This window comes from Panthera onca, chromosome A1, assembly GCF_046562875.1.
Source record: "Panthera onca isolate mPanOnc1 chromosome A1, mPanOnc1 haplotype 2, whole genome shotgun sequence".
Taxonomy (NCBI): domain Eukaryota; kingdom Metazoa; phylum Chordata; class Mammalia; order Carnivora; family Felidae; genus Panthera; species Panthera onca.
Genome location: NC_138339.1, coordinates 110791375 through 110806557, shown reverse-complemented (window position 1 = coordinate 110806557; position 15183 = coordinate 110791375). Strand labels below are relative to the sequence as shown.

The following is a 15183-nucleotide window of genomic DNA, read 5'->3' as shown; positions in this document are numbered from 1 at the left end:
ATGATCAGCATGAACTTTCCTTAACTAGAACACTCCTGGTGTTTGGTTTAGATATTTCAAAGAGAAACATCCTTGGTTCTCTTTGGATGAACTATCCACCCTGTCCACCTCCCAGGGTCGCCATGAAGATCAAAGGAGATCATGGAAGGGAAATTGCTTCATAAACTGAAATTTTTCATACAAATATATATCAATGCCTCTCCTCATTAGAGGTATAGGACCAGGAAACTTTGTCAGACACAGATGAAAGCATCTGGCTCAACTACATAGACCCTTTAGTGAAATCTAAAATGGTCTTTAGTAGCAGCAAATTCAGAATTCTTTCCAGACAATGGCATTATTAACAAGAAGGATGTGGTTCGGTAACTAGCTCTAGGCAGTTCTCTGCAACATCTCTGACAATGATGGACATTCAGATATTGGGATCTTGCTTTCCTTTCTTGCACGCTAAAATTCACTACTTCCTTCTATTTTCTATACTTACATCTTCGATTCTGGGGGAAAAAAAAATCATGGTTAACAAATGTAACTGTAGTCACAGAAGAAATATGACACACAGTCTTTAAGAACTAGAAATAAAATTTGGTACATTCCAAAATAAAAGCTTAACTTTCTGTTACAAAATTCTCCCACATATACTGTGTGTGCATGCGTGTGTGTGTGTGTGTGTGTATGTGTGTGTGTGTGTGTGTGTGTGTTTTCTGTCTTCAAAAAAATGCTGTAAGAGCCTTTGGTATTTCATGTAGCTTTCTGTAATTCACAAACCCAAGAAACCACCACCTCCTGCTATATTTGTAAGTGCTTAGGTTGATGATGTTTACCTCACTTCCTTTATTTGACAACTTCTTTTCTTTCTTTTAATACTTATTTTTCAGGGACAAAGAGCACGTGAGCAGAGAAGGGGCAGAGAGAGGGAATGAGAGGATCTAAAGCAGGCTCCCCGCTGACAGCAGAGAACCCAATCTTGGGCTCAAACTCATGAACCGTGAGATCATAACTAAGCTGAAGTCAGACGCTAAACCAACGGAGCCACCCAGTCATCCTTTGACAATTTCCTGAAGACAGAGGATCATTAACTGTATTACCTGGTACTTAAAACATTACTGGAATTCTGTAAATACATAAACACATGTTGGGTACACCAAATGCATCTTGTTTATTACTGTGTGTTTACTCATCCAATCACTATCTAATAACCTAAGTCAATCTCACGTTGTGGAAATGGAGGCAATATAGCCTATCGTAAGAACACAGGCTTCAGACACAGACATCTCAATTCAAATCCTACTCTTACTACCAGCTGAGTGACTCTGCAGAAGTTAGTAACTTTGGCCTTAATAACTTCCTAATCTTTAAAATCAGGATAATATGCTACATCGACAGATGCTGAATTAAATAACAATAACGTGACAAGTCAGCACATCATCAGTGTGTGAGTACCTTAGCTCCTTCCTTGCCAGCAAGACTCCTCGGCTATCTGTTCCAGCCTCCTTGATACTACCTAGGAAGGCTTGATATTTAGAAGCATGTTCTGGAATTTCTCCACCATACTGACTCTCCATCTACTTTCAAATCTAACCTGCCTCTAGATCCTCATCTCCCTCATCTGCTTCCATTATAATCCGGCAGCAGGACGTACTCTGCTAGGAAAGCAGGTGCAAGCAGAGCGGGCAGGGCAGCCCCCGTCCCACTCTTCTCTGGAGCCCTGGCACACAGCTGCGAGGATCCGAGCTCCGGTCCTGGAAGCTGCACGCGGGCAACAGCTGCCGCCTCTCTCATTAGCTCACTCTCAATTCAGGGCACATGCTCCTTAACAAATGCTTTACTTATCTGAATAGATTTCATCTGACAGTAATCTGAGAAATTGGCAAACACCAGTGGTTAACTCAGAATACTTCCACTTGGGCAAATGGAAAGCTATGAGTTTTCAGGTGGTAAACAACAGAAAAAAATAGTGCTCCGTTTATGATTCACAAGTATTAGAGAAAGTGAAGAGAAAATCGCTATTTAAAGGACAAATGTACTCTGGCTGTACACTCGATGTTTTAAATCGGGACACCTGATTAAATCTTCATCCTGATGTGAAGCATGCTCTGCCAAGGCAGGGGGGCCGGCTCCTAGAGCATTCTCCCATTTCACTCTTCTGAGGACCCTGAAAGCCTCCTGAGATGCAAGGGATGTTACCCAACGTAAGGTGGTCACAAGAGAAGAGATTGCGAGTTACTCATCCAGAGAATCTTTCAGAAGTGTTCTAGCTAAGTTGTGACGGGGTACAAGCAATTACAGTTTCCCAAGAGAAATAATCACTTACAAATCCCCAGGGAAGTATGGCATGCAGAACCAGGGCTGGAGTTTCCACTGCCTGACGCTAACAAGCACTACGGTCTCAGAATAAGCTCAAATCACCCAAGATCCTAATTAAAAGTTGGATGAGCAAGCCAGAAATAACTGCCAAATGGAGAGACAACTAAATGTCCCATGACAGTCTTGCTATCTAGAAGCTGGAGATTGCCGATGAAACTCCATAAAGAAGTTAATGCTGGGGCGCCTGGGTGGCGCAGTCGGTTAGGCGTCCGACTTCAGCCAGGTCACGATCTCGCGGTCCGTGAGTTCGAGCCCCGCGTCAGGCTCTGGGCTGATGGCTCGGAGCCTGGAGCCTGTTTCCGATTCTGCGTCTCCCTCTCTCTCTGCCCCTCCCCCGTTCATGCTCTGTCTCTCTCTGTCCCAAAAATAAATAAAAAACGTTGAAAAAAAAATTAAAAAAAAAAAAAAAAGAAGTTAATGCTAAATGTGCAGCAGTGTCTGGTCTTAGCCTTGGGGCTGGTGGCAACCCTCACACTGCTCTGTGAGCTTCCTCAGCAGCTAGTCCACAAAAGAGCCAAACAAATGGTTCAGGGAGGAAATAAACAGGTTTTCTCTGCTCAAAGTCATGGGTCCCAGGGACCCCAAACTCCCTTACTAAATGTGTTGTAAGAGCATGCCTAATTTTCTTTTGGAGTAAAAGAAAACAAATGTTAAGGATCCATATTCTCCATTTCTTCTTTTAATCCCTTTCAGGTTCTCACCCCTTTGGTAGGCCTGTCAGTAACTCAATACTTACTCTTTTCAGGACATGTGCAGCTTCATTCCTCTAATACTCTCCCAGTCCCCAAAGCTTACTTAGGTAGGTCCCCTCCGCCTCCAGCAGTAAAACAACCTAGCATGTAGTGAGAAGGAAAGTCTGAGCGAGAGACATGCATTTTTCCCTTGGGCGATCGGGTGGTAAGTGACCAATCACAAAATAGCACTAAAACATGAGAAAAAACATTTGGCGGAAAGCAGACATACATCAGGGAATTCTAGTACAACGCTTCATACAGGCTCTGAGATCTGCCTAAAGATCAGACCCACTCTGCCGCTAACCCCCTGAATAAATACATTCTCGTTGCCAGAGAGGCCCGGCCCAGAGCTATTTCACCCTTTCCTATTCTCTAGAAGCACTGAGCCACTGTGATCACCCTCCCAGATGCGCAAAAGGCAAGAAAAGATGTCCTTTCTGAAAACTCACTACAACAAAACACGGCCAGGGGGCACTCTACAGACCTAAGAACACGGCAATAGGCTTTATTGTGACAACACATTCAGGTCTTCACTCAACAAATCACAAGGACGAGCATCATTCCAGTGGACAAGAGAGATTCTTCCACATGAGGCAGTTTCAAGAGACTGACCAGAGCTGCCCGTCCTCCCCCTTAAGGTTTACTTGTCACCGTTACCTGTACAAGTGACGATTGTCTTCAAAATCTTCCTGACCCCATTTTCCCTTGATGTCTTCAATAACATGATTCTTAAGGAATTTTTTCAGCAGCTGGACTGTTTGCTTGCGGGTCACCTCGGGGCCAAAGTTCTGACTGCACCTCAACAGCTCATGCAGCCAATCCACAGCTTCAGCCGCCGTGAAGCAGCGTTCATAACTTTTAAAACGACAGCGATGTTTCCGTAAGGGCATCCTAGCGCGAAAAAGCTCAACTGTTTCATTCCACTGGGGAAAAAAGGGAGAAAAGCATGTAGCAATCAACTGGTTTTGTTCAAGTTATTACATCCCAAATATTTAAGACGATGAATGCAGTTTTTCCACTTAGAAAACCGTCTTAATGACAGCCTCGACTTTTTTTTATTTACAACCTTCACACTTGAAAGAAAAATAACTTTTAAAACGGTATTTTATATTTTAAAAAACTGTATTTTATTCATTCAATAGGTATTTACTGGAGATAAGACCAGAAAGTTGTCCCATTATGTGAATTTAATGGATTTTTACATTAATGACAAACATATGATCAAAAAAATTGATAAACCAGAGCCCAATATGCCTAATTCACTTCTTGGAGCTCTACTATGATTTTACATCATTAAGCAAATATGTATCATTTATTACATGAAAAGCATCAAATGGAGAGAAGAAAAGGTATATGTACAAGATATAGTCCTGATGTCAAAACATGTTTAAAACTCCTGCAAAATATTTTCCTCTTAAAAAAAAATCTAGACATCCACCCCTTCATCCCCCTTCCGTAAATTAAATGAAATGTTCACATAAGGTATCCTTCCTACATAATTATACCAATTTCTTTTTAGGACTCTAGGCTTCCTGCCAGTACTCCTAAAAGTATTAAAACCTCATGGTCTTACTCTTCTAACCACTGTCCCTTCTCCCACTCTTCTCTTTCTGTATCACTGCACAAAGTGAATTTTTACTTTTCACCTCCTTTCCCATTGAAATCAGAAAATCTTTTTCTAATAATTATAGTTTGATTTTTTTTTATTTTTGGATGTTTTTTTTTTTTGTTTTTTTAGAAAGACAGAGAGAGAGCATGAGTGGGGGAGAGGGGTGGAGGGAGCCAGAGAGTATCTTAAGAATATTAAGCAGACTCCACGCTCAGGGCGGAGCCCGACAAGGGGCCTGATCCCATAACCCTGGAATCATGACCTGAGCTGAAATCAAGAGTTGGAATGAGCCACCCAGGCACCCCCAGGGTAATCTCTTACAACAAATTTGGGGCTCAAACTATTCTAGGGCTAGAAAGCAATTGGGGCAAAATCAAGACCCAAGGAAGATGTGCAAAATGGCACATGTCCCTCAGGCAGTTAGTCTCAGAATATAATCTGAAATCTGTTCTGTGGTTTCCTCATTAAGTGGTCATTTCATTATAGCACCTATAGCTATAAATATAAACATACTTTTAAACAATATTCACATATTTTTAACCATTGTTGTTGTTTATTCTCTGCTGACACCTAGCCTTCACGTTAGTCCTGATCAAGCATATTGGGAGTGGGAAGAGTTAATAAAAAAGATTTGCATTTATTTTAGGTTGACTGAATTATCATAATCATTATCAGTTAAACTTAATACATCGTACTTTATACATTACTTAATAAATGTAATGGAGACATGGGTTCCTGGGATCCAATATTTCAAAACAGAAGTAAACATGCCTATTAATTGACTCAAGCTGGTAAGCAGTTCCTCTATTTATTTTAATTAGGTAAGTAATAATATACACTGTAACAAATTAAATGCAGAAGTGTATACAATTGAGCCTGCCCAGTCTCTCTCCAATCCCACATACCTATCAAACATATGCACATATATATAGATTTTTCCTGTTTTATATATGTGTGTTATTTATTATTACTGCTGTTGTTTGCTTCCTTTTTAAAGAAATACGATCAATCCTATTGCACACATTACCCAACTTGTTTTTGCACTGAACATAGCATGGATGTCTTTCTATATGAATACCTGTAGATCCAGCCCATTCTTAGGAATAAGTTGTTGTTTCAATGAGTATTGTGGTTTCAATGAGTTGTTACTCATTCTTATGAATAAGTTGTTGTTTCAATGAGTTGTTTCAATGAGTACTCAAATAATGAGTATTTGTTGTTTCAAAATATTCTTATTTTAAAAACCTAAAGGACCAATGTTTTTATTTATTTTTGTTACAATGGATTTCTAGAGAGGATCAGCATATTTAAATCAGATTAACAATTTACAGTGATACCAGCAGCGTATGCGCATCCTACCTTACCTTTGTCCATCACTAGATGTTACTATCATCTAGATGTTACTGTTTCTGCCAATCTGCGTTCAAGAAATGGTATCGCTTAAATTTTGTTTGCATGTTGCTCTCTTCATCTTTAGTAATTTTCATTTACTCATCTGAGACTTGACATTTTTCTATTGGGTAGTCTCTTAATTTTTTTTAAATGTTTATATCTAGCATTTAAGTCAAAGCACAAAGAAGTCAGGAAAGTTAGTCTATTTTGCTCAGTTCCATATCCCCACAACTGAAGGCAGTGTACATGTATTTAATAAAGGTGTATTGAATTAAAAAATATGGAATATTAATCTTTTTTAAAATATATTAAGAATGTTTTCTCCTGGCTTATCAATTTGTTTATGTAGTCTCTAGCTACATGAAGGTTTTATTGTTGATGATGATGCTTTAATGAAACAAATATATCTTCTTTTTCTTTATAGCTTCAGGGTTTTCCCCTTTAGAGGAAGGAAGTTGGACATTTTCCCATCCTGATGTACTAAAAGTATTCATCAAATATTTTAGAGTGATTTTTTTTTTTTTTTTTTTTACTGTTTGAATCTACAACTGGAATTTTTTATAGGAGGAGGAAGAATACCCTTTTTTCAATGAATTGAAATAGTAAATTACCTTACATAGTATCTTCCTTGATTCTGTTCTGAATCAAGATCTGAACTCTTTTTTATCCCACTGTGCTACTTGTGTTTTCCTGTGCTATACTATACCACAGGAAATTACAATTAATTAATTACAATTAATTAATTGTGATTACAATCAATTAATACTAAGTTTAAATTTCTTGTAGGTCAAGGTCACCTACAGTCTTTTTTTTTTCCAAAAAAAATTTTTTGAACATACTTTTACTATTCTGTATGAGCTTTTCATTCAACGCATTTTCCACCGAGAAAAAAACAATTCATTATGATAACACTTTTACTGACTCTGTGGACAGCTGGTTTTCATTATGCACTAGAAATTTGCTAATAAGACATATTTATCAAAAATAAATTATAAAAAGAACTTTTAATTTATGTTGCTTTTTAATGGCATTTATCATTATGGATTATATTTACTTAATCCATGAAATGCTTTAGAATTCTAAAACCTAGTGAGAACCATGATTTCTGTTCCCACTTATTTCCAGAACTAATAATGTTGCTATTTTGTTACTCTGTAAAAAAAAGAATTAAGTTCTCCCTAAACCAAGTTACAATTCTCAGTCACACTTAGAAGGAAAATAACCTACATCAACAAAGAACAAGGCAGAGCTTCAGAATGTGATTTTGTTCTACAACATATTACATTTGAAGAGATAATCTTTATAGCAAAGGGGATAAAACAGATTTCTTTGTGATTAAAAGACTTTTTTTGTTTTACTTATTTATCCCTTAAACTAGGGATCTGAAATAAGGAATCAAACAATTGTTTTTGCTTCACATCATGAGCCAAACTACAAAATACAGCACTGAGTGTTGAAATGTGCTTCCTGTTCTTTTCTCTAGGATAGTTATTCTATTTCCTTCCTTCTTAGTACCAAAAATATTGTGATAACGGTGCTACAATGATATAGCACCTGGGAGCAGAGACAACCAAACTCTAGATCTAGTTGTACTTGCCGCGTACTAACAAGACAGGCCTAATCGAGTCAGTTCACCCCTTTAGGTCTCAACAGAATGGCGGGACTGGACTAGACAATCATTCACATCCATTCTAGTTCTCAGATTCAATGACAGCTGTGTTTTAAAGTTTAACAGTTGCTTCAAATGCTATAAATAACTCAGAATTAAGTTCAAAGAAAGAATCCATAGATAATAGGAGTTTTTAAAAAGCTATTTTCTTTCTCCTCATTATTTCTATTAAACTGATCAACTATGGTTGCCCCTTAAACAACGGGTTTGAAATACGTGGGTCCACTTATACACATTTTGGTCTATAAATACAGTACAGTACTGTAAACGTATCTTCTCTTCCTTATGACTTTCTTAATAACTTTTTTCTCTAGCTCATTTTAAGAATGCAGTATATAATACATAAACATACAAAATACAGTAAAACCCGGATTACAAGTAACTTGCTCTGCAGGTGTTCCACAAGATGAGCAAACATTTCTAATAAATTTAAACAAGAGGTGTCTTGCAATATGAGTTGCACGTGACACCAAACATCATATGATCACAACTGACCCAATGGTTCTTCTCTCTCTCTCTCTCTCTCTCTGTGGGATTGTGGGTGATCATCTCCCGTGCTCGGACACTCGGTCTCAGGCCATGGTGATTAGCAGAAATCAATGATTTTTTAGAACGCTGGAAGGTGCCCACAACTGGCACCAGTGTATTTTTTGTCACTTCAAAGCACCTATGGACGGTCCTTTGCTTTTCCATACAAGAGTAAGCTTAGGAATGCTTTGCTTCATTCTAGGTCAGGCTGCCTGCAGATACAGACCCTATCCTCTGCTGCCTTATTGCCAGTCTCATTAAATACAGTATGTGACAAGAGCTTATTAATACTGGACTGTAGTCAACATCGATGTGAGTGTATACAATGGCCCCTATGCAGAAAAAAATTCCATTGAGCCAATAGATAGCAGTGATTCCATTAATGACAGTGAAAGTCATCCTACACCATAACCCTCCTCTCTCATCCCCCTCACACCAGCCAGGAAGGTTTTCAAAGGTAAGTGCATGTTCATTTGTTTATTTTTCTTTATATTTTGTATTTTCTTTGTTATTTTGTATTATATTACAGGATTGTCATCATTTTCATATGAATATTTTTGGGTTGTGGAATAAATCATCTGAGTTTCCATTATTTCTTACGAGGCAATTCGCTTTGATATAAAGTGCTTTGGATTACAAGCAGATTTCCGGAACAAATTATGCTCGCAAACCAAGGTTTTATTGTATGTGTTTATTGACTATGTTACTGGTAAGACTTCTGGTGAATAGTAAGCTGTTAGTACTTAAGTTTTAGGTGAGTCAAAAGTTACACACAGATTTTCTTTTTTTAAAATGTTTATTTTGGGGGTACAGGGGAGAGAGGGAACAGAGAATCTGAAATGGGTTCTGTGCTGACAGCAGAGTCCAATGTAAGGTTCGAACTCAGGAACCATGAGATCATGACCTAAGCCAAAGTCAGATGCTTCTGACTGAGCCAGCAAACACCCCCAATTTTCAAATGCACATGGGTGGGCACTCCTAACCCCCATACTGTTTAAGGGTAAACTGTATTTGTATGTGGGTTACAAAAGTGAAAGCTATTTCAAAGAAGATGAGTAAGTTGCTAATCAACTTCCACATTCATCATGTAATGACTTAGAATCTGTCATCTGATTTTTGGCATAAAAAATTCACCAAATCCATAAAACGTTATTTTCAGATAAGACTTTGATGCTTTAGAAAATGAAGCTGTACATGGTTTGAAAAAGTACAGCAAGGCATGAAAGGAGGAAGTAATGGTCTGCTCTTGGAATGCCAACAGATTTTCCCAAGCTTTTCCTGAAGATTGGGTTGAGGGTGATGCTGGGAGAAGAGGGAAATGGTAAGTGGGGAGAGGGAGATGGAAAGGGGAGCTGGGATAAATAAGTAAAGAGAGGACTGGTCACAAACTTCATGATTTACCTGGTAAGAGGTGTAAGACACAAGTGAATTATGCTTGGGGAAACATACATTTTATAATGAGGGAGAAAGATGACTGAGATTACTGATAAATCAGAAAGTCTCACTTTTTAAAAAAATTTTGCTAATGTTTTTTGGGCTTTCAAAATCTTAGTTTAGGATCAAGGATCTCAAACAGAATAAAGGTGACAAATGAACTGACTACCTGGGAAATTCTGATAAAATTGAGGTGCGTTCATTAATGATTCGTGTAATTTTCTGCTTAACTTGATCAGGCTTGGCTAAACTTGACCTGTATATCACTCCTTGGGGGATGACAGCCTCTGGAGGACAAAGAACACATTCCTTTATAAATTCCTTTGATAATATTTTAATGTGACTCAGAATGAAGCGGTGTCTCGTTACATAGGTACTCTGCATCCAAGAAAAGTAGTGATTCATACAATTCAGTGAGATTAAAAACAGTTCCAATTCTGATGTAACTTGTTTTAGTCTAAAGCAGGAAGGATGAAAACTAGTTACTCCAAGATCCTGAGCCTCTCTGTTTCCCTTGCGTAACTACTGTGAATAAACTGGGGGAAGAGGGATGTGACTTTTCCCTCCACAAAGGACAGTAAACTTTTTCAAAGTTCCTGATGAAGCACAATCTATATCTCATCCCTAAAGATGGACCTACTAATAGCCCCGACCCCAGATGGTTTCAAATGGTAGAAGCAATTGTGAAGTGGAAGCAGATATGAAAACACGATTTTTTTAAACCCTTATTTGTTCTCTGTCAGCACCATCCACACCTCTAAGAGGCTAGCCCAATGGAAATTCTAAATTTATATTTGCTGAATTTTTTTTAATGAATGAATCATTATGAATGCCTGTAACAAACAGATTGTTTGCAAGGATGAGTGCAATAATTCCTCCCGTGCTGTTCCTACCTTTTCCTGGATATCCGTTAGGTGGCAGAGAACAATGAAACGAATTCCCAAGTTAGACGTGGCCAGAAGTGGTAACAGACCAAGGAGCGATGTCCTTCCTGCCAAATTATCAGCAGGCTTTCATACAAAGCTTCTAAAAACCTGCCAGTGACATTGACAAATTGTCACCACTTACTCCATTACAGTAATCCTCTGAAACGCAAAGCACTAAAATTACTTGCTCCAGGTCACAAAGAAATCAACTACACCTAAGAGCCCTGAACACCAAAGTTCTTCTCCCAGAAGAAAAGACAGCACCCGGGACCATCAGGGGCTGCAAAGTCCCTTTCACATCCATTCGGGTCAACCGCTGATTTAGGTCGGTGCTGCCAGAACCAGAAACGCTGGGAGCCAGAAAAGCGGCTAAGACCCACCACCATCCCGGGGGCACCGTTAGAAAGAACTGCAAGTGTCACCACACGAGACACTCAAGACGGAGACACGCCCTGCCTGGATTGCGGCAAAGGGTGAGTGTTAGAAAGGGTGGGTGGCCGTGAGGTTACGGACTAGGTGGGTCCTTCCTCTCCCGGCAGCAGGCGTTCGATTCCAGAGGACAAAGGGGGTGGGGGGTAGGGTCACACTAGTGTTTCGGATGCTTTATATCGGAAGGCGTCACTTACTGCCGAGAACCAGGCCGACGTCTGGGGACGAAGCTGCACGCACCCCAACGACGTGCTGAGCTCCAGACCCGGTAAGCCTTTCCTAGCGCACCCTCCGGAAAACGGCCGGTTTTCCGGTGGGGCCCGTCCGCACCGGCCGAAATATGTCCCGCCTCCAAACCCGGGCCCCGCCAGCCCTGTAGAGGGGAGGATTGACCAGTACGCGGCCGGCGGCTGCGCCCAGCCCCGGCATGGTCACTCACCAGCTTGGTGGCCCGGTACGGGCCGGGCCCCACGATGCGGTGCTCCATAGCTGGTAAGCAGTGGCGGCGCCGGCCGCCCCTGCGTGGATCCCTGCAGGCTGGCGGCGCAGCAGTTTGAATCGCGAGCCTAAGCGCTACAGACGCTGATTGGGCGACACGGAGACACGTGACGGGAACTGAGGGGCGGGGGCGGGGCCCCGCCTGGTAGGCGACTGGTGGCTGCGTTGGCGTCTCCTGTGAGCTCAGACCAGCTGGGGACCGAGTCGGCTGTACTCCCTTATCCCACCCGGCGCACGCCAGGATGTGCACCTCAGACAACGGCATACATACGCTTTCTTTGGTAGAGGGTCAATAAAGAGTGTATAATTCGGTGATGGAAATCGTGGACTGTGAACAAATCCGAGTCAGCATTCCATATGTGCAGTGAACCTGCAGGTGCTACTAGTAGGATTGGGAGAAGTGGGCAGTGAAATGAAGCGAGTGGACGGCATCTACAAGTGGAGGGACACTGAAACACTGGATAAGGTCACCTGGCCCCAAAGAGTGTCGACAGCCCCTAGAAGCAGTAAAGAGCTGGAAACAGGGATGACTGCGTGGCTCAATAGGTTAAGGATCCAACTCGGTTTCAGCTCAGGTACTGATCCCAGGATGGTGGAATTGAGCCCCGCATCAGGCTTGTGCTGAGCGTGGAGCCTGCTTAAGATTTTCTTTCTCTCTCCCTCTGCCCCTCTCCCCCACTGGCTCTCTCTCTAAAATAAATAAAATGAGGGAAAAGGAGGGGGGGGGGGGGGAGAGGGGAGGCACGGGGATGGCTCAGTCAGGTAAGCGTGGGACTCTTGATCTGAACTCGTTGGTTTGGGCTCCAGCCAGAATCCCGGGGTCATGGAATAGAGCGCCATGTCCTGCTCTGCGCTAACAGCTAAGCCTGTTTGGAATTCTCCCTGCCTCTCTCTGTGCTTACCCCACTCCTGCTCTCGCTCTCTCTCTCTTTCTCGCAAAATAAATAAACTTTTTTTTAATGAAAAAAAAGAGCAGGAAGAGTGCCAATTCATCTATTTTTTCTTTTGATGGTCTATCCCTTGAATTTGAATTCTATATTTTATATCAGCCTAAAAATTTCTGTCTTTTGCCAGAGGGCTGTTTTTCCGCTCAGAATTTTCCGCCTATGAAGTGCTGGTCTGATTTGCTATTGTTAAAGGAAAAATGAGGTCACCACTCTATACCTACAACTGGAGTTTAAAGTTCAAATATGAAAAAAAAAAAAAAAGTTCATATCTGGTCACCTCAGTGAGTACCCGGGATAAGATCAAACCCCCACTTTCATGACAGCCCTCCTCCATTTGCTCCTTTAGATATATAGTTAGCTGCATTTTAGAAAGCCCAGAAAAATTCAGAGATGACTTATATGTATTACTTTTATATTCAGAAAAAACAATACAGATAATATAAAGGTAATTTTTGCTTCCACTGAGTGAATCCTTATCAGAAAGGATTCCAATGAGGCACAAGAGAAAGAAGAAATGTAACTTCAGAACCTTATCCATCCGGGACTTGTCACCAGCCACTGGGGTTGTAAACTGCGATCTGATACAAAATGTCATTCCCTGCCTCCTGAGCATTTTCCCAAGAGTCCATCATGAGCCATACACAAGATAATTACCTTTACTGGAAAAACATATTTCAAAATGATCTACATATCAGAGGCCACAGTCTTTGTGACTGGAGTTTAAATTGGGCTGCTGATAATCTACCGGTCTTTCAGCATCACATAAAAACAATTGGGAAACTGCTGTACATACTCTTCTCTGGCACATTTAAGTGTGACACCATCAAGATCCTGTAGAAACTTTGACTCAGCCTCAGAACATCTTTATAAGGTACAGTGAGTATTGGCAATTTCACCATCACCAGCTAACTTATCACTGGCATTAGGAAATTCCAGGCTGTGGAGAAAAAAGCAACATAGGCACCAAGTGTATTTAATGTGGGTTTGGAAATTGTGTTTCTCAATCACTGAGTAGGGAGTGGTTGGGAGCAAGTCCCTCACTGCCCAGAGGGTTCCTGACTGCAGCATTCATTCCTCCTGCTGCCTGAAAGGTCTCACGGCAGGTTGGATGGGTCGTTTTGAAAGAACTCCTCTGCTGAAACCCAAGTCACTCACTGCTTATATTAGACTTGAGCCATTTGGATTATGCTGTAACCCCATTCAGTCGTGTTCCTTGGCATTTAAGCTATCAAGACAGTCCATTTGCTGAGGTTCTTAAAAGTTGCAAAATCCGTGACTTGATTTCCATACTTATTAGTCTGTACTGTCATCACTCTACTGGGAAATGTTCCCCCAGAAATTGTATCAATACTATTCACTAATAAGGGCATCATATTCTTTGGGGATATGGGTGGCAAAGAAAGGATAAAAATATATGGAAAATGTAAAACCATACTATTTCATTGAAACTGTTAAATAATATTTTTATTTCAGCATTTAAAAAATAAATACCACAAAAATAGAGATTTACATTCATTCATTCGCTTATTCAATATGTATGAATTCCCACTATGTGCCAGACACTCTTCCAATCACTGGAATACTTCATGAGAAAAAACAAAGTCCAGAGGCTGACATCCTAGGGTGGGAGGAGACAGCAAGCCAACTATATACATAAAAATACATATACTATATCAAGGGATAACTGAGTGCTGGGAAGGAAAGTAGAAGAAGAAAGAGGAGAGGGTGAGGGGATAAGGATGCTATTTTGGCTCCAGTGGTCAGGGAAGTTCTCTCTGACGAAGTGACAGCTGAGTAAACAATCTGAGTCAAAAGACTAGCTGTCTGGGGGCAGACCTTCTAAGATGATGGAATAATAGCCCGTGTGAAAGCATGATGTGGACACATGCTTGTCCACCCAGGGAACATGGGAAGGAAGCCTGTGTCACTGGAGTGGAATGAGTGAAAGGGAGAGGGGAGGAGATGAGTTTGGACACAGAGAGCAGAGGTCACATTATGGGCCACAGGACTTGGATTTTACTCTGAATTGGTTGAAAATGTATTACAAAGTTTTAAAAGTGTGCCAATATCTCAGTGGGTTCTTTAAAGTATCACTCTCCCCACTGTGTGAGTAATGGACTGGAATGGGGGTAGGTGTGGGGTGGAAGCAGGAAAACCAGTTAGGAAGCTTGCAACACTCTAATAGAAAACAATAAATAAATGTGGCTGATACAGTGCTTGGCACATAGTGCCATTCAACAAACAGTTGCTGAAGGAATAAATGGATGAACAAATTAAAATGAAACTTTATAAGTTATTTGTCTCTTAAAAATCAATTCATTCTGTCTCTAAGTTGATGTCTTAATTATATTGCATGTACTCTGCAATATAATAGCTAACTTTTATATTTTCAATATAACCTATAAAATTTGCTACTGAACCTACTATTCTGTTTTTTTCTTAGACACAATCCACATCTGATGCCTTGTGTTATAATCTCTCTCTCTCTCTCTCTCTCTCTCTCTCACACACACACACACACACACACACACACCTCCTGCCCCTTCACAATTACATAATTGTGTGCTAAGTTAGCATAATAAAACCTTTGCCAAGGATATAGCTGAATGGATTCTCATATTTGAGTATAAGTTCAGTTTCTTGCACATTAACC

At 40.6% G+C, this 15183-nt stretch overlaps 1 protein-coding gene across 2 annotated transcripts in view; it reads right to left on the bottom strand.

Annotated features, from left to right (window-relative positions):
- Positions 1-11642, bottom strand: part of DEPDC1B (DEP domain containing 1B) — an 86094-nt gene extending 74452 nt beyond the window's left edge. The window contains exons 1-3 of one of the 2 annotated variants that reach the window (XM_060635729.3): positions 11525-11629; positions 10624-10764; positions 3756-4021 (exon numbers count right to left, since the gene is read on the bottom strand). In XM_060635729.3, coding sequence (XP_060491712.1) covers positions 3756-3988 — 233 coding nt within the window. In that variant the 5' untranslated portion in view covers positions 3989-4021; positions 10624-10764; positions 11525-11629. Of the gene's footprint in view, positions 1-3755; positions 4022-10623; positions 10765-11524 lie in introns of both variants that reach the window. The other variant, XM_060635728.2, reaches the window with a different exon arrangement.
- Between the last annotated feature and the right edge of the window lie 3541 nt (positions 11643-15183).